This window comes from Pleurodeles waltl, chromosome 11 (genome assembly GCF_031143425.1).
Source record: "Pleurodeles waltl isolate 20211129_DDA chromosome 11, aPleWal1.hap1.20221129, whole genome shotgun sequence".
NCBI lineage: Eukaryota > Metazoa > Chordata > Amphibia > Caudata > Salamandridae > Pleurodeles > Pleurodeles waltl.
In genome coordinates, this window is record NC_090450.1 from 806,572,482 (window position 1) to 806,593,045 (window position 20,564).

A 20,564-nucleotide genomic window follows, 5' to 3' on the forward strand; every position below is an offset into this window, starting at 1 on the left:
CCTCTTCCTCTGAGTTGCCACCCTCAGAGGGGTTGGCCTTTTCAAACTCTGCCAAAAGCTCCTGGAGCTGTATTTTGGTAGGTTTGGGGCCCATTGTTATTTTCTTTATTTTACAGAGTGACCTTAGCTCCCTCATCTTAAGATGGAGGTAAGGTGTGGTGTCGAGTTCCACCACAGTCACATCTGTGCTAGACATTTTGCTTCTAAAAGTTGGAATACTTTTTAAGAATCTACAACTAGTTCTAGGTTCTAATTCAAACTTTCACAAACTTTTAAACTCTAAAAGAAATGCTAAACAGGATCTAACACAAGGCCCTAGCAGGTCTTTTAAGAATTTAGAAAACTTTTCAAATTGCAAAAATCAATTTCTAATGACAATTTTGGAATTTGTCGTGTGATCAGGTATTGGCTGAGTAGTCCAGCAAATGCAAAGTCTTGTACCCCACCGCTGATCCACCAATGTAGGAAGTTGGCTCTGTATGTGCTATTTCAAAGTAAGGAATAGCATGCACAGAGTCCAAGGGTTCCCCTTAGAGGTAAAATAGTGGTAAAAATAGATAATACTAATGCTCTATTTTGTGGTAGTGTGGTCGAGCAGTAGGCTTATCCAAGGAGTAGTGTTAAGCATTTGTTGTACATACACATAGACAATAAATGAGGTACACACACTCAGAGACAAATCCAGCCAATAGGTTTTTGTATAGAAAAATATCTTTTCTTAGTTTATTTTAAGAACCACAGGTTCAAATTCTACATGTAATATCTCATTCGAAAGGTATTGCAGGTAAGTACTTTAGGAACTTCAAATCATAAAAATTGCATGTATACTTTACAAGTTATTGACAAATAGCTGTTTTAAAAGTGGACACTTAGTGCAATTTTCACAGTTCCTGGGGGAGGTAAGTTTTTGTTAGTTTTACCAGGTAAGTACGACACTTACAGGGTTCAGTTCTTGGTCCAAGGTAGCCCACCGTTGGGGGTTCAGAGCAACCCCAAAGTCACCACACCAGCAGCTCAGGGCCGGTCAGGTGCAGAGTTCAAAGTGGTGCCCAAAACACATAGGCTAGAATGGAGAGAAGGGGGTGCCCCGGTTCCGGTCTGCTTGCAGGTAAGTACCCGCGTCTTCGGAGGGCAGACCAGGGGGGCTTTGTAGGGCACCGGGGGGGACACAAGTCCACACAGAAATTTCACCCTCAGCAGCGCGGGGGCGGCCGGGTGCAGTGTAGGAACAGGCGTCGGGTTCGCAATGTTAGTCTATGAGAGATCTCGGGATCTCTTCAGCGCTGCAGGCAGGCAAGGGGGGGATTCCTCGGGGAAACCTCCACTTGGGCAAGGGAGAGGGACTCCTGGGGGTCACTTCTCCAGTGAAAGTCCGGTCCTTCAGGTCCTGGGGGCTGCGGGTGCAGGGTCTCTCCCAGGCGTCGGGACTTTAGGTTCAAAGAGTCGCGGTCAGGGGAAGCCTCGGGATTCCCTCTGCAGGCGGCGCTTTGGGGGCTCAGGGGGGACAGGTTTTGGTACTCACAGTATCAGAGTAGTCCTGGGGTCCCTCCTGAGGTGTCGGATCTCCACCAGCCGAGTCGGGGTCGCCGGGTGCAGTGTTGCAAGTCTCACGCTTCTTGCGGGGAGCTTGCAGGGTTCTTTAAAGCTGCTGGAAACAAAGTTGCAGCTTTTCTTGGAGCAGGTCCGCTGTCCTCGGGAGTTTCTTGTCTTTTCGAAGCAGGGGCAGTCCTCAGAGGATGTCGAGGTCGCTGGTCCCTTTGGAAGGCGTCGCTGGAGCAGGATCTTTGGAAGGCAGGAGACAGGCCGGTGAGTTTCTGGAGCCAAGGCAGTTGTCGTCTTCTGGTCTTCCGCTGCAGGGGTTTTCAGCTGGGCAGTCCTTCTTCTTGTAGTTGCAGGAATCTGATTTTCTAGGGTTCAGGGTAGCCCTTAAATACTAAATTTAAGGGCGTGTTTAGGTCTGGGGGGTTAGTAGCCAATGGCTACTAGCCCTGAGGGTGGGTACACCCTCTTTGTGCCTCCTCCCAAGGGGAGGGGGTCACAATCCTAACCCTATTGGGGGAATCCTCCATCTGCAAGATGGAGGATTTCTAAAAGTCAGAGTCACCTCAGCTCAGGACACCTTAGGGGCTGTCCTGACTGGCCAGTGACTCCTCCTTGTTGCTTTCTTTGTTCCCTCCAGCCTTGCCGCCAAAAGTGGGGGCCGTGGCCGGAGGGGGCGGGCAACTCCACTAAGCTGGAGTGCCCTGCTGGGCTGTGACAAAGGGGTGAGCCTTTGAGGCTCACCGCCAGGTGTCACAGCTCCTGCCTGGGGGAGGTGTTAGCATCTCCACCCAGTGCAGGCTTTGTTACTGGCCTCAGAGTGACAAAGGCACTCTCCCCATGGGGCCAGCAACATGTCTCTAGTGTGGCAGGCTGCTGGAACCAGTCAGCCTACACAGCTAGTTGGTTAAGTTTCAGGGGGCACCTCTAAGGTGCCCTCTGTGGTGTATTTTACAATAAAATGTACACTGGCATCAGTGTGCATTTATTGTGCTGAGAAGTTTGATACCAAACTTCCCAGTTTTCAGTGTAGCCATTATGGTGCTGTGGAGTTCGTGTTTGACAAACTCCCAGACCATATACTCTTATGGCTACCCTGCACTTACAATGTCTAAGGTTTTGTTTAGACACTGTAGGGGTACCATGCTCATGCACTGGTACCCTCACCTATGGTATAGTGCACCCTGCCTTAGGGCTGTAAGGCCTGCTAGAGGGGTGTCTTACCTATACTGCATAGGCAGTGAGAGGCTGGCATGGCACCCTGAGGGGAGTGCCATGTCGACTTACTCGTTTTTGTCCTCACTAGCACACACAAGCTGGCAAGCAGTGTGTCTGTGCTGAGTGAGAGGTCTCCAAGGTGGCATAAGACATGCTGCAGCCCTTAGAGACCTTCCTTGGCATCAGGGCCCTTGGTACTAGAAGTACCAGTTACAAGGGACTTATCTGGCTGCCAGGGTCTGCCAATTGTGGATACAAAAGTACAGGTTAGGGAAAGAACACTGGTGCTGGGGCCTGGTTAGCAGGCCTCAGCACACTTTCAATTGTAAACATAGCATCAGCAAAGGCAAAAAGTCAGGGGGCAACCATGCCAAGGAGGCATTTCCTTACAGTCGACTTCTGTACTGGCACCGGGGAAGGTCGCAATTGCACAAATGGTGTTGACTCTGACCTGGTGACAGATCCTCAGGTGCCCTCTAGAGTAGAGGCCAAAGCCGCTGGTGTGGAACCAGAGGGGGCCCCCCGACCCTACTGGGACTGAGGGCATCGCAAGAGGGTGGGTCTGACCAAATATGAGGTGCATGGCCTCAAACTCCCTGGAAACTCAGGGAGGCACGTAGCCAACCCAGAAGCAGGTTCCAAGTACTAAGGCCTAAAAGGACAATGTTCCTCCTGTGTCGTATTGTCCAAGCAACGGGGCGAAGTAAAAGAACACGTGTTCTTCTTCGAAGACGACTTCTTTTGACCAGAATGTTCCAAGGACTTGGAGTTGGATGAGGACGAGTGGTGATGGCTGAGCGCCGGGCCACTATGAGCTTTAGGGACTGCTCCCTCAAAGGCTTCGGGTTCATGGCCCGGAACTCGGAGTACAACTCTGGGTCGTGGTCGTGCTCCAGACACCACAAGCACAGGAGGTGCAGATTTGACAATGACATCATGCAGGAGTCACACAGCCTGAAACCGATCTGACTGGAAGACATCTCAACGCACCAATTAGTCAAAAATCTTCGTCAAAAGGGTCGAAAATTCAGTCAAAAAGCGACTGACGGTAGCTCTTCTCCAGATATGCGCATAAGGTGGCGCAGAAAGAAAGGAACTGACATCAGAACGCCGGGAGGTGCCTATATATGACCGCAATGTCATCACGGCAATCACAATGCCAACGACGTACGCAGAGTTGATCCAAGTCACCTGATGGCACACAAGAGTACTGCTCAAACAAAAATCTCCGGATCCAGTTTGAAGCCTGGGGGGAATTCTAAGGTAAGGAATCTGCAACTAGAAGTCTCTATAAGATGCGCTGTTTCCTACCAATCCAGCAGAAGAGCAGCCAGCTCCCAATAATTTTTTATTGATCCCCAGATAAAAGGCAAACGGGGACACTGATGATTATCCACGATGTGAACAGTCAAATCTTAGGAAACACCAATTTGTGGAAAACTGTCTGAATAATTACTTGATTTAACTTCAATTTGTGAGGCGCTTGGTCAACTCTTCTCAAACGTTCCTTTTCACTTCTAAGTGCAAAGAATATAGTTTTGTTCTGCGTTGTATGTACACAGAGAATATGGCTGCTATGACGTTTGACAAGCACTTGGACCACTTTTCATCACAGAACAAGAAAAATGATTGTTATCATAAGAAAATAGCTTTCATCTCCAGATAAGATAGTTTGAATCTGGTTATTGAGCTAACAACAGCACATGGATGTTCAGAGGTTGCAGCGAGTTGGTTGCCATTGCTATCTGGTGTTACTGCCGACTAGAAATGTTTAGCCTTTAGCAGATTCTGGTCCTTAAGTCACCACAAAAACGGGGTTCTCATGCTTTTTGTTCTAAAATGATGATCTTCTTCTACTGTATTACTCCAAGCGGCTTCCAATGTCTACCCAGATGGTATTGTATGGCTCATTTTCTGGAGAGAAGATCAACCTTAAGGCCCACTCTGAAATCATCATTTAAACATCTCTGTTAGCTTAGTGAAGTCAGAGACCTTTGTTGTAGAAATTCAACTTTCTATTGATAAGCCATTTTTCATAAAAGACCAAACAGTTTACAAATGAACTTGAGTTTCTGACAAGGGTTGACCATGATTTCTTGTTGATGCCATTTTGTGAAAGGCATCCTGCAGGTCTAAAACTGCTAGCCTTTTTCCCAGCACAATTGCTCTAGTACTAAGTTAATGTTTCCCTGAGGAGTGTGTCCACCATGGGAACGCTCTTTGCTTCAAGTATGTGCAGAATCTACGTCTTGCCCTCTAATTTTTGGAGACAAGAAACATCTAATATCAGAGCCCAGAACCTTGTAGAATCAATGCAAATGTTCCTGAAACAAGATTGTAAATCTCCGTAAGCAACTCAACTTTGGAGAAGATCTATTTATATTTTGGAGGAGCAGAATGGGAAGACTTGATCTGCAGGCAGGTTCAGGGAACAGATCCAGGATTAGTTTTCAACCCATTGATCCTGTGAGATGGAAACCCACTGGTTATGAGAATGGGAAGGATGACCGTCTACTAAGTACGAATGATCCTTCATTGACAGAAAGTATTCATAGATATATTTTTCTGGCTGCCTAAGCAGGATGGTGGATGGACCTGCAACATCTTGCTTGTGTCAAAGTCTTGCCTTTTTGAAGCTGTGTTAAAATCAGAAGCCTGTTTCAGTTTTAATATGTCCAGCTGTGAAAGCTTTAATGACTTGAAAGGGTTTCTAAGTACCTAAGTAGATATGCTATAGTAAACAAGCTAAGGGACGTGGTTGTAACTATCATGTTTTACATTTTCCATAGAGTTGTAGGTGACAATAAAATTGTTATGAAAGGGTGGGTTAAATATTTTGTCCTGTGTGTCAGAACGGATATGAGGCCAAAAATGAGGCATTACTGCACAAAAAAGCTGAACTTAGCAAACTTCTTGCTGTAGTCCCCATTTCTTTATTAATTCAAAGTTGCTGCATGCTTTAAGAACTCCAGAACACCAAGCCCTCAGTAATTTCCAGAAGGAGGAATATCAGACATCAATGTTATTCAATTTAGTGAATTGTCACAAAGCAATACCATCAAGAACTTGATCTGTCCAAGGGCAATGGAAACATTTAAGTCGTTTTTTTTTTTATATATATAATTGATTTTCTCAGTCCTGTGCTTCCCAGTCCAAAACTGAGGACGGAGGGGGAGTTGTAACTCTACCTTTCTTTAAAAAAAAAAAAAATCTGAGACCACAACTGACTGAGCCACAAGCTTACCTATCTCTGCAAAGGGTCATTTTTTGGATTGTGACATTTAGAGCACAAGCTTTTCAGATCGCAGACATCGATAGTCAACTATGTAATTATTTGGACTGGATGACCTCTCAATGGCCTTAGATAAAGGTTAGACAGCTTTTCTGGTACATCCTCACCTTTCAGCAGACTGACACTGTCTTTTACCCATCCCACCTTTGTAGCTTGAGGAAGGTGGAATTGGAAGGCAGTGTTCTAGACTGGTTTCATTTCTTTCTGCTCGACAAATCTCAATTGGTTTCACTGGGAACTTTTGAATATTCTATCAATGAGATCACATTCAGTGTCCCACAGAGCTCCTTCTGAAGCCCTACTTTAATGCCTACAGTCAACCTTTAGGCATATTCATCTGTTTGAGCTTGATTTGTACAGCTACAGTGACAATGCAAAATTGATAGTTTTTTGGAAGGCAAACTTGAGACAAGTGACAAGCAATTTAGACCCTGCCTAAGTAGTATCGCTGAATGCTAGTAAAACTGATGTTCTAGTAGAAAGAGGAAAATCGATATCTGATCTAATTCTTTGTGACTTGACAATATGGGTCCTCCTCAATTTCAATGGAAATGGTTAAAAAAAAATAATAATAATTGGTTCCTTTTTTATTTTTTATCAAAGTTTAAATTTAAAACTTCAGGACATTAAAACTACAGCTATTTGTTTTGCCAATTTGAAAGTGTTGCATAAATTTCTTTCCGCTCTTTATATAGACCTTAGAAGATCTATTATTCAGGCAACTATACACTGTGAACCGATTACGGTCACTTTCCATGTGTTTGAAACAGACCTGGAATTGTTTGCCTCAAAACATTTCCTACAAAAATGTTAGCTGTTTCAATATTCTCCGCAGGATACTCCTCATGAAAAATTCAGTATTTAAACTATGCTGATTCTGTCATGGGCTTATGTAGCCCTCAGTCCCGCACAATGCTTGCGCCTCAAACATGACTTCTGGTCAAGCAAGAAGGGCAGACTCATGCATGCTAAGGTTATGGAGGAGTTGGGTGGGGTACAGCTCTTATTGCGTGAGACCGAGATGAAAGTTGCGGCCATCGCTGATCCAGATTCAGATCCTGCAATAGTTCCCACTTCAGCTCGCCTTCGACCAGCAAATGTTTGAAGCAGGCTGATTCTTACAAGGACAAATCCAGGATGAAACCCAAGGAACAAAATGGCTTCAGGCGCCCCTTTCTCATGAAAGGAAGGTATTCCAGAGAGCAGATTTGTTCCCTGGTTCTGGCCTGAATGCCATCATCAGAGCAAGTCTTAGTGGAGATAATGCCAGATTCAGCCCAGTGCTAGGCAAACTCCAGCAGTGAATCTGTGTTACCTCCTCTGATGCTCCCTAAAGCCAATTTGGTGGTGAGATTCACCTTCCAATACTAATGAGCGCGAAATATAAGAAACACCAGCATTAGCAAAGAGCCGAGCTTTTCTTTTTGCCTTTCTCTTTGATCTGGTTTTTGTGTTTCTTGTGATGCACCCAAGCAGTATTAATGAAACTTAACGGATTTCATGTTTGATTTTATGGTGCAATTTGAATGCCCCAACACAAAGTTTGGATTTTTTCAGGTCTTTCAATACAGCTGCATAGCACCATGACAACACTGATGCTAAAGGGCCCCATATGAGGCTCATACTCCAGTCACAGGGCTTTAGACTAGGGGCTATCAACCTCCTCAGTGGATACGGTTCTAGAAGGCTGATGTACATCAGAGCAATTGATCCCCAAGAGGTACACGTAAAATATTGTGCCTAGAGGTTTTACAACCTGAAAGGGTGATTGAGGGTCCCCAGAAAGGTCGATGACCACATTTACAGCAGTACCCCAGGCTTGCATTCAGTCTTGAATAACTCAAATGTGCCTGGCAGTGTACATTGAGGAAGTTTATAGTCTCCTGCACACTGGCCCTATCTTTGAAATGAACAGGAGATATTTACTGGATTCCCACAAAGAAAGGATCTGACCTTACTGAATGGAAATTCCATTAACACAATACACAAGCTTCTAAGAAGAAACCACAGCACTGACTACTTTACATGAAGTTGGTCTTCAGCAGCATACGTGAAAGGAGACGTGTAGTTTTATAAAAAAAAAAAAAGACAGTGAAGAATCAAGGACCGACAGTAAAATGCCCCTACAAGGAAGGGAGACACCAGAATAGGAGTCAATGACAAAAAAGGGGGAGTGCTAAAAGCTCTTTCTTTCATACTATTGATAAGTGATAGGTGATAGGCTTTGAGGGTTGGTAACGCAAGGGTAGGGTGTTGGGTATAGTGCACAAGAGAAGGTATGCATAAACAGCTCAATGAGCAAAAAAGTTAACATGCCATATCTTTTGAGAAGCCAATTCTGGTCCCTCATGCAGGGCAGGTATTTCCACCAGCCTGCGGCAGAGAAGCAGTAAGCTAAAAACCAATACCTTTTGCACTAAAAAATGTAAAAAACTTTCGTTCATACCAGGAAACACCCAAACCACTTGATCTTCAATATCAAGTCTGAAAAAGGAAATAAACGTTAATCCCAGGTTAAACCTTGTTCATACAACAACCTTTAAAACTGAAACAGATTGAGAATCTTAATGTTTAAGGAGAATACCATACAACTCAGGAAGTAGTCTCATCAGTCAACTTCTTAGAGACTCAGGTTGATCATCACAAGAGTACCTCAGGGAGAAGACTCATCATGTGAAACTGCTTCCATTTTGTAAGTTGTTTGATTATATCCACATCTCAATCTCTATGAAAACCGTCTGACACTGCAACTTCCTAAATACATTCTTTTGATTTCCAGTGTCGTCTTCTCTGTCTTCCATTGGCTTCCTCTCCAGGTCTCAACAATCACCCAAATAAGCCCTGTAGCCAAAGACTTACTAGTGGCCTGTAACTCTCTAGGAAGTTTCTGGACCCACATGAATCCTTCCAAGCACTCAAGTTGGGCCATTTCGCACTCAAAATGTAGATTTCCACTTTCCTAGTGACTTGGGCGCATAGCCCGGCTCTTATATATATATATATATATATATATATATATGGAAAATGTCACTTACCCAGTGTACATCTGTTCGTGGCATTAGTCGCTGCAGATTCACATGCTGTGCACATCCCGCCATCTGGTGTTGGGCTCGGAGTGTTACAAGTTGTTTTTCTTCGAAGAAGTCTTTTCGAGTCACGAGACCGAGGGACTCCTCCCATTTCGACTCCATTGCGCATGGGCGTCGACTCCATCTTAGATTGTTTTCCCCGCAGAGGGTGAGGTAGGAGTTGTGTATGCTAGTAATAGTGCCCATGCAATGGAGTGAATGCGTCTGTACATAATGAAGTTTAAAGTAATATATTTACAAATGTTTAAGATCTACTTCTGAACGGCTACAGGCTCCCGGGGAGGCGGGTGGGCGCATGTGAATCTGCAGTGACTAATGCCACGAACAGATGTACACTGGGTAAGTGACATTTTCCGTTCTATGGCATGTGTAGCTGCAGATACACATGCTGTGCATAGACTAATAAGCAGTTATCTCCCCAAAAGCGGTGGTTCAGCCTGTAGGAGTTGAAGTAGTTTGAAATAATGTTCTTAGTACAGCTTGACCTACTGTTGCTTGTTGTGCAGTTAACACATCTACACAGTAGTGCTTGGTAAATGTATGAGGCGTAGACCATGTTGCTGCCTTACATATTTCGTTCATTGGAATATTTCCTAGAAAGGCCATGGTAGCACCTTTCTTTCTGGTTGAGTGTGCCTTTGGTGTAACAGGCAGTTCTCTTTTAGCTTTAAGATAGCATGTTTGAATGCACTTAACTATCCATCTAGCAATGCCTTCTTTTGAAATTGGATTTCCTGTATGAGGTTTTTGAAAGGCGATAAATAGTTGTTTTGTCTTTCGAATTAGTTTTGTTCTGTCAATGTAGTACATTAGTGTTCTTTTGATGTCTAATGTATGTAGTGCTCTTTCAGCTACAGAATCTGGCTGTGGGAAGAACACTGGTAATTCTACCGTTTGATTCAAGTGGAACGGTGAGATTACTTTTGGTAAAAATTTAGGATTGGTCCGTAGAACAACTTTATTTTTGTGTATTTGAATAAATGGTTCTTGAATGGTAAATGCTTGAATTTCACTCACTCTTCTTAGAGATGTGATGGCAATTAAAAATGCAACTTTCCACGTTAAGTATTGCATTTCACAAGAGTGCATGGGCTCAAAAGGTGGACCCATGAGTCGTGTTAAGACAATGTTGAGGTTCCATGAAGGAACCGGTGGTGTTCTTGGTGGTATAATTCTCTTTAGGCCTTCCATAAACGCTTTTATAACTGGTATCCTAAATAATGAAGTTGAGTGCGTAATTTGCAGGTAAGCTGAAATTGCCGTAAAATGTATTTTAATGGAAGAGAAAGCTAGTTTCGATTTTTGCAATTGTAGTAAGTATCCTACTATTTCTTTTGCAGATGCGTGGAAAGGTTGAATTTGATTATTATGGCAGTAATAAACAAATCTTTTCCACTTATATGCATAGCAGTGTCTAGTGGTAGGTTTTCTAGCTTGTTTTATGACCTCCATACATTCTTGTGTGAGGTCTAAGTGCCCGAATTCTAGGATTTCAGGAGCTAAATTGCTAGATTCAGCGATGCTGGATTTGGATGTCTGATCTGTTGTTTGTGTTGTGTTAACAGATCTGGTCTGTTTGGCAGTTTGATATGAGGTACTACTGAAAGGTCTAGTAGTGTTGTGTACCAAGGTTGCCTTGCCCATGTTGGTGCTATTAGTATGAGTTTGAGTTTGTTTTGACTCAACTTGTTTACTAGATATGGAAGAAGTGGGAGAGGGGGAAAAGCGTACGCAAATATCCCTGACCAGTTCATCCATAGTGCATTGCCCTGAGACTGATGTTGTGGGTACCTGGATGCGAAGTTTTGGCATTTTGAGTTTTCTTTTGTTGCAAATAGATCTATTTGTGGCGTTCCCCACATTCTGAAGTAAGTGTTCAGTATTTGGGGGTGAATTTCCCATTCGTGGATCTGTTGGTGATCCCGAGAGAGATTGTCTGCTAACTGATTCTGAATCCCTGGAATAAATTGTGCTATTAGGCGAATGTGGTTGTGAATCGCCCAATGCCATATTTTTTGTGTTAGGAGACACAACTGTGTCGAGTGTGTTCCTCCCTGTTTGTTTAGGTAATACATTGTTGTCATGTTGTCTGTTTTGACAAGAGTGTATTTGTGGGTTATTATGGGTTGAAATGCTTTCAGAGCTAGAAATACCGCTAACAGTTCTAAGTGGTTTATATGAAACTGTTTTTGCTGAATGTCCCATTGTCCTTGGATGCTGTGCTGATTGAGGTGTGCTCCCCACCCTGTCATGGATGCATCTGTCGTTATTACGTATTGTGGCACTGGGTCTTGAAAAGGCTGCCCTTGGTTTAAATTTATACTGTTCCACCATTGAAGCGAGATGTATGTTTGGCGGTCTATCAACACCAGATCTAGAAGTTGACCCTGTGCCTGTGACCACTGTGATGCTAGGCACTGTTGTAAGGGCTGCATGTGCAACCTTGCGTTTGGGACGATGGCTATGCATCAGGACATCATGCCTAGGAGTTTCATTACTAATTTGACCTGTATCTTTTGGAATGTTTGGACTCTTTGTGGACTTGGAGTGGCAATTCCTTTTACTGTGTTGATTGTTGCTCCTAAGTATTGCTGTGTTTGACATGGCAGAAGGTGTGACTTTGAGTAATTGATTGAGAAACCTAGTTTGTGTAGGGTTTCTATGACGTAATTTGTGTGTTGTGAACACTGTTTTTGCGTGTTGGTTTTGATTAACCAATAGTCTAGGTACGGGAACACATGTATTTGCTGCCTTCTGATATGTGCAGCTACTACTGCTAGACATTTTGTAAAAACTCTTGGCGCAGTTGTTATTCCGAATGGCAACACTTTGAATTGGTAATGTATCCCTTGGAATACAAACCTTAGGTACTTCCTGTGTGAAGGATGTATTGGTATATGGAAATATGCATCCTTTAGATCCAGTGCTGTCATGTAGTCTTGTTGTTTGAGCAGTGGGATTACTTCTTGTAATGTAACCATGTGAAAATGGTCTGATTTGATGTATGTATTTAATATTCTGAGATCTAGTATAGGTCTTAGAGTTTTGTCTTTTTTGGGTATCAGAAAGTACAGTGAGTAAACTCCTTCGTTTAGTTCTTGTTTTGGTACTAATTCTATTGCTTCTTTTTGGAGCAATGCTTGAACTTCTAATCCTAGAAGATTTATATGTTGTTTCGACATACTGTGTGTTTTCGGTGGGACTGTTGGAGGGAATTCGCGAAATTCTATGCAATAACCATGCTGGATAATTGCTAGTACCCAAGTATCTGTTGTTATCTCCTCCCAATGTTTGTAAAATTGGCTTAATCTTCCCCCCACAGGTGTTATGTGATGGGGATGTGTGACTTGTGAGTCACTGCTTATTTTGAGGACTTTTGGGGCTTTGGAATTTTCCTCTACTTCTTTGGAATTGTCCCCCTCTATATTGCCCCCGAAAACTTCCCCGCTGATATTGGCTTTGGTAAGTGGGCCTTGTTTGTGATGTTGTGGTTTCTGTAGGTTGTCCTCGAAACCCTCCCCTAAAAGGTGTTTTGCGAAAGGTGCCTCTGCTCTGCGGAGAGTAGAGTGCGCCCATGGCTTTTGCCGTATCAGTGTCTTTCTTGAGTTTCTCAATAGCAGTGTCGACTTCCGGCCCAAACAACTGCTGTTCATTAAATGGCATATTTAGCACGGCTTGTTGAATTTCCGGCTTGAAACCCGACGTGCGGAGCCATGCGTGCCTTCTTATTGTTATTGCAGTATTTACTGTCCTTGCAGCCGTATCTGCTGCATCCATTGAAGACCGTATCTGATTATTAGAGATACTTTGTCCTTCTTCCACCACTTGTTGTGCTCTTTTTTGGAACTCCTTGGGTAAGTGTTCTATCAAATGTTGCATCTCATCCCAGTGAGCTCTGTCATATCTTGCCAAAAGCGCTTGTGAATTGGCAATGCGCCATTGGTTTGCTGCTTGTGCTGCAACCCTTTTGCCCGCAGCATCAAATTTGCGACTCTCTTTGTCTGGAGGTGGTGCGTGTCCCGAGGTATGAGAGTTTGCTCTCTTACGAGCTGCCCCGACAACTACTGAGTCTGGAGTTAACTGCGTTGTAATATAAACAGGATCTGCTGGCGGTGGCTTGTACTTTTTCTCCACCCTTGGAGTTATGGCTCGGCCTTTAACAGGATCCTGAAAGATTTGTTTTGAATGTTTTAGCATTCCTGGGAGCATAGGTAGTCTTTGGTAATGGCTATGAGTGGAGGTTAGCGTGTTAAACAAGAAGTCATCCTCAATTGGTTCTGAACGCAAGGTGACGTTCTGGAAAGCAGCTGCCCTTGCGATCACCTGTGTGTAAGATGTACTGTCCTCAGGAGGGGACGGCCTGGTAGGGTACGAGTCTGGGCTGTTGTCCGATACTGGAGCATCGTAAAGGTCCCATGCATCGGGATCATCTTGACTCATGGCAGTATGAGTCGGGGAGTGCATCAGTGGAGGAGTTGCTACTGGTGATGTGTGCACTGATGGTGGTGGAGAAGGTGGTGGAGTTGTTTTCTTTGCCACCTTTGCCTGTGGCTCCTTGTCCTTTTCGTGAAAGGCAAGTTTTCTTTTTGTTTTAATTGGAGGAAGGGTGGTTATCATCCCTGTGTCTTGATGAATGTGGAGCCTCCTTTGAGTATAGTCTGGCTCTACAGCTTGAAGTTCCTCTCCAAATCTATGTTTTTACATTTGTGAGGCTAATCCTTGTTCCTCTGTATAGGAACCTGTTCTCGGCTCAGAGGCTGGATGTTTCGGAACCGAAACTTTTTCGGAGGTCTTTTTAGGCTCTGAAGAAACCTTTGTAATTTTCGGCGTGGTGGTGTCTCGGTGCCGAATTTGTTCGGTGCCGCTGTCACGGTGCCGAAATTTCTCAGAGCCGATGTCTTGGGTCCGAGATTGCTGTGTGGCGGTATCTCGACCGGAGTCGGATGACTTCGACACCAGCGTGCCCTTTTTCGGTGCCTTGGCTCGGTCACCGCTTTTTTGGGTTAAGCCATGGCCTGTTGGCGGTGGCATCCCCTGGGCTCTTGATGACTTCTCGTGAGTCTTATGTTTCGACGTCTTACTCACGGTTTTCAGCGTTTCTTCGGCCTCGAGCTCTTCAGAGTCTGATTCGTGGATAGAGAAAGCTTCCTCTTCTTCCTCGAAACGCTCTTGTTCTGTCGGCGTCGACGCCATCTGCAGTCTTCTGGCTCTTCGGTCTCTTAACGTCTTTCTGGACCGAAACGCTCGACAGGCCTCACAAGTATCTTCCTTGTGCTCTGGGGACAAGCACAAGTTACAGACCAGATGCTGATCCGTATACGGATACTTGTTTTGGCATTTTGGGCAGAAGCGGAATGGGGTCCGTTCCATCAGCCTTGAATTCACACGTGGCCGGGCCGACCAGGCCCGACGGGGGATCGAAAAAACCCCGAAGGGCCACCGGAACTCTTCTAAATTCGGTGTCGATCTATTGTAACTAACCCGATACCGAACGCAAACAATACCGACGTTTTTTCCGAGATTTTAACTAACTTTCCGACCCGAAACACGGAGCGAAAAGGAACACGTCCGAACCCGATGGCGGAAAAAAAACAATCTAAGATGGAGTCGACGCCCATGCGCAATGGAGTCGAAATGGGAGGAGTCCCTCGGTCTCGTGACTCGAAAAGACTTCTTCGAAGAAAAACAACTTGTAACGCTCTGAGCCCAACACCAGATGGCGGGATGTGCACAGCATGTGTATCTGCAGCTACACATGCCATCGAACATATATTTATATAACCTACCTTATAGGCTCTCCCAGAGTCTGAGTGGCCTCTTCAATGATCATATATGCTTCTGAGCTACCACTACTATATGGCCTCTCCAAACTTGTTTAAGCCCTTTGAAATCTTCTGTTACTTTCTCTCTTCTGTTTCCACCCAAGCACAGACCCTGCTGAACTCAGCATGCAATATAAAAGTCCCCCAGGCTTCCTTTTGAGCAGATAACTCTGTATTTATGAATATTAAATACCATCCATTAATTGAGAAGCAGATAATCAGTTGCATGCAACACAGTGTGGCTTTCTAAAATAAACAAATAATCAAACAACTGAGGACCTGCTCACAGTAAAGATGTAAAATACATTTCAACGCAGTTCAGATAGGAAAACAGTATAATCGTGATTATCACAGGGCATTCGGATGTAGGCTATATGTGGGCATTTTGAGAAGTGAATATGTACACCTGGGACATAGAAGCAAGACATGGAAACAGAGATAGATGAACACTGAGTAATTTCATTATCAGTTATTTATAAGAGGAAGCTGTTACTTACGGTTTGATAGTCAGTAAGCTACAGAATATGTATAAGTATAGTTTATGTCTAAGCTTTTTGTTAATTGAATTCTGAAATCCACATTGCTTCTATAATAAAGATAGAATTAAAGCAACCTAAAATGTTGTATTGTTTAAATCAAAAGCACGCTCAAGGGTATCAGTGATCAAGATGAATGTTGACTGGAGGAAGAGGAGACAATAAAAACTTGCAAGGTGAATAAAAAAAAAAAAGAAAAAGTACAATACAATTGCATACATTTACAGCAGAAGAGCACAGAGGCTCCAGTAGCAAGACAATCCTTGTAGATCATGCTGTGAACACCTCACCAATTGCTCGGTTTTAGCTCACACACCTCTCACTCACTCACATCAAGCTGCAGCACTATACCTGTTCCGATTAAACTGTATGGCAAAATCGCTCATGACTTGCAAAGCCTTGTTTGTCAACAGCAGGTCCATCTGTATAATTCCCATGCGGCGAGCAAATGTACCAGAGATCTCCAGCCCCTTTGCCTTCATGGCTGGCAGCCACACCTAATGAACATTGAGATAAGAACACAAATATTTATTTCATTTGTATAACACTAAACAGCACAACTGCAGCTTCAGCCCACTCGCAATATAGCTAAGGGAGGATTAATGGAAGAAAAGAAAAATATAGCAACCGATCTAAGGGTCAGGGAAAAGCACAACAAACAACTAGGAAATCCTCAAGTTGTCTCAAAGTGTATAGCATCAGAATATAACAAGTCCTCTTTATGTGCAATAACCCGGGATTAAGAACAGACAATTTAGATGATTGGCGGAGAACTCTTCAAATCATCCTCACAATATATGTAATATATACACGTCTTTAATTCATTCTACTAATTTTTGCTATGGATTTTCTGGGAATGTATTCATGTCGGTAACCTTTTGAATCCCAATATTCCCTGCTTATCGAGTGTGATCATGTATATCAGTCTGTTATAAGATTTAATAATTTTTAGGAAGTTTTTTTTTCTATATCATATGTTTCAGGTCACATGGTACATGTTTATTTTGGAATGTTTGTTTTGTTCTGTTTTGAGTTCTAATTGTGAATTTCTGTTTCTTTCTACATCAACCATTAAACTCTGAAGAAGCTGCAATTTTGGGAGTTGCAAAACAAGTGTTGGCTGCATTGTGTCAATGTAGTGGATAAATTTATAGGACACGAAAAATTATGAAGTGTCACACTTGTGATCCCTTTATTGTGGCTGTATTGTGTTATTAATATAGTGGCTAAAATCTGACACAGAAGAAATTGTTAAGGATCACCTTGTGGTCAGTTTATTGTACACTGAATCTATAGTTATTTGAAACACACAAATATTGGTGTATAACATTTTTTTACTATCAGAAAAATAACTTTGAAAAAGATAAAAATAAATCTGATAAATTGCAATGACATTATGTTTTTTGACCCCACCTATTGTACAGTGGCTATTTGACTTTTACAGATAATGGGAAAATGAATGAGTCTTGGGGGAACATTCTCTTCATCTTCTTGGTGACTGATTTACACGAACCCATTTGAATGCACTGTGCGTGTTCTGAAAGAAACTATTCTGTTGAAGTCAGTACTTGCCCAACATCCTGATATGCTGGTTGCATCTCTGAAGCAGAGTGGAGTAATCCACTTTCACTAATGCTGCAACTGGATCTAAAACAATTTGAAGGGCTTCTGACTTGAAGATGTTCACCTAGCACAACCATATAGTTCTGAACTGGAACTATGGCATAAATCAGATTATTCACACTATAGTGGATGGTTTTTGGCAGAATAATGTTGATTTGCCAGCACATGAGGTTTCATTTGAACAAGAAACCAAAGTTGCCCCTCATTGGCACAGTACCAGTCCTGGAACAAAAGGCACAATAAGTCACTGCTACGAGTAACTCAAGCCCTCAGCAGAAAGACATGTCTCTCAAATTACAGGTAAATGCCGTTCTGAATAGTCTATGGCAATTTAGGCTGGAAACTGGTCTATCATTGGAGAGGATTACTGGGCCATTTCTGGCAAGGGAGATAACTTTCCCCAGTTTGCTAAAAGATGGAAACAAACCATCTGTGAGGGAGGTAATCAAAATGGGAGATATAGTAGCCCGAAGACACCTTCAGAGTAGTTCACAGCCTTGAGTTAATTTTTTTAAAAGCACAGGGTAAAATTTTTCTTTTAAAGTTAAGGAAAGGCTGTGTTTATTTTACAATATTATCTTCAGGCGACAGATAGCAGGTCCTGATAATGAGCAGTGCTGGAATCAGATTTATGACAGAGAGCACAAAGGTGAAGAACTGGAGCACTGAGTTATATAAATCTTAAATAAAAGTCCTTGTTTTCTATTGTAAAAATAAAATGATGTTTAGAATGCTTTTACATGGGGGAAACTTTTAATGAAGTGTTAATGATTAAGTTAACTGGTCATTTTAATTTTCTCCCATTTAATAGTGTCACATTTACAAACAGCAGGCCTCTTGCTCCCAGGGGCCAGTAGACACTGTGACATATTTATAGGTGAAAAATAGTCATTTTTTAAATGGGAGAAATTTAAAGTGAAGAAAAATATTTATATGAAACAGAGAGTCAAGTTAGTCTTAATATGTTGTGAAGCATGCTTCCTCAATCTAAATTACTCCCATTTAAATGTCTACAGGACACTATGTGCAAGATGCCTGCTGTTTCTATATGCAACACCCTGAAATGTTAAATTAAATGTAAAAAATTAGTTTTATGGAATCCATATAACTATGAAGTTAGCTCTTCAGTTTCAACGTCTCCCATTTGAAAGTTTTGCATTTACACACAGCAGGCATCCTGCTCTCAGTGGGTGGAAGACAGTCTCATATTTATAACTGAAAAATACAACCATTTTGTTATGTGGGAGGAATTTAAAGTAGGGAAAAATGTTCCATATTATCCATATTTTTGCAGAACATTATTATGCCCTTCAAATTTCTGCCATTTCAAAAAATGGCTTTATCTGTGTTATACATGTAACGGTTACACATATGGGAAAGGTATGCCCTGTGCCACAAGAGCATATGACACAGGGTCTCTTTTACCCATACACATATATCCCATTCATACACACACACAAAACCATGCTCCGGCACTGGCACACATGGCAACCCTGTTGTAGCACCGCTAGTGAAAAAGAATTTTGTTCAACCATAGTTTTTGGCTGTATGGACATTAGGCTTAAAGTCAGTGAGCTGGGAATGGGGGTGTCTGGCAACACTGCACGAGTCCCTTAGCCTTCATTAGCTCACAATGATTTTCACTGATCAGAAGTAGATGTCACTACAGAAAATGTTGGAGACCCCTGAACTAAATCATTCAGTCAGCAGGGCATAAAAATCTTGACTGGAAATTTGGGTTAATAATGCAAGAATGCGGGGCATCTTAGACGAGAGAAGTGTGCTAAGCATAAAAGGATGTAAAAGCAAATTAGGAAAAGAAGTAAATAGAAGAAAATAGGTACAGGAGAAATACCAAAGGACGTTGCTATGGAGATCTAAAATTGCCAGAAGAATGTTAATTTGCCAGCATATGAGGTTTCATTTGAACAAGAAACCAGAGTTGCTTCTCACTGGTACAGTACCAGTCCGAGAACAAAAGGCACAATGATAAGTCACTGGTATGAGTAACCGAAGCCCTCAATTGAAAGACGTGTCTCTCAAATTAGAGGCAATTGCAGTTCTTCAAGAGCCAAAAATACCAAAGCATCAAACAGAATTAGCTCTATAAAGTAATCAAATAATATTCAAGCATAGCTAAATACATGACCATTTTACCATATATTAGAAGTAAATAACTAATTAATTTAAATATCAAGTGGTTCAAGTCTGAGTCCGTAGCACAATGCACAGACCAAGGCTTTTATTAAAAACAAATACAGATTTGGGGCAGCAAGAGGCATGCCGCATGACTTCAGGAGTTCAGAACCATATATACTGATCACCAGAAGTATACATCATTTATGGGCGCACAGTGACACAGGGAAATATAAACGATGAAAACTAACCCTAGAATGAAAATGTCACTTACCCAGTGTACATCTGTTCGTGGCATTAGTCGCTGCAGATTCACATGTTTGGCACAGTCCGCTGTCTGGTGTTGGGCTCGGAGTATTACAAGTTGTTTTTCTTCGAAGAAGTCTTTTTGGTCACGGGACCGAAGGACTCCTCCCTCTTTGGCTCCATTGCGCATGGGCGTCGACTCCATCTTAGATTGTTTTCCCCGCAGAGGGTGAGGATGGAGTTGTTTGGTATAAATAGTGCCCATGCAATGGAGTGAATATGTATGTATGATAAGAGTTTCTAATAATTATTTACAAATGTTCAGATGTTTAAGATTTATGATCTACTTCTAAATGGCTACAGGCTTCCCGGGGAGGTGGGAGGGTACATGTGAATCTGCAGCGACTAATGCCACGAACAGATGTACACTGGGTAAGTGACATTTTCAGTTCGATGGCATATGTTGCTGCAGATACACATGTTTGGCATAGACTATAAAGCAGTTACCTCCCCTAAAAGCGGTGGTTTAGCCTGTAGGAGTTGAAGTAGTTTGGAATAATGTTCTTAGTACAGCTTGGCCCACTGTAGCTTGTTGTGCATTGAGTACGTCTACACAGTAGTGTTTAGTAAACGTATGAGGCGTAGACCAGGTTGCAGCCTTACATATTTCGCTCATAGGAATGTTACCTAGAAAGGCCATTGTAGCACCTTTTTTTCTGGTTGAGTGTGCCTTTGGTGTAATAGGCAATTCTCTTTTGGCTTTAAGATAGCATGTTTGAATGCATCTGACTATCCATCTAGCAATGCCTTGTTTAGAGATTGGATTTCCTATGTGTGGTTTTTGAAAAGCTATGAACAGTTGTTTTGTTTTCCTGATTAGCTTTGTTCTGTCAATGTAATACATTAGTGCCCTTTTGATGTCTAATGTATGTAGTGCCCTTTCAGCCACAGAATTTGGTTGTGGGAAGAACACTGGCAATTCTACTGTTTGATTTAAATGGAATGGTGAGATTACTTTTGGCAGAAATTTTGGATTTGTTCTTAGAACTATTTTATTGTTGTG

At 42.6% G+C, this 20,564-nt stretch overlaps 1 protein-coding gene and 1 non-coding gene across 2 annotated transcripts in view; both read right to left on the minus strand.

Annotated features, from left to right (window-relative positions):
- Positions 1-20,564, minus strand: part of AP1B1 (adaptor related protein complex 1 subunit beta 1) — a 335,180-nt gene that overhangs the window by 126,135 nt on the left and 188,481 nt on the right. Inside the window, exon 16 of the mRNA XM_069214578.1 lies at positions 15,848-15,993. Within this exon, the coding sequence (XP_069070679.1) occupies positions 15,848-15,993 (146 nt within the window). The remainder of the gene's footprint in view (positions 1-15,847; positions 15,994-20,564) is intronic.
- LOC138266781 (small nucleolar RNA SNORD125) lies at positions 8,643-8,739 on the minus strand. The gene has a single exon (XR_011199701.1). It is a non-coding gene; the product is annotated as a small nucleolar RNA SNORD125 (small nucleolar RNA).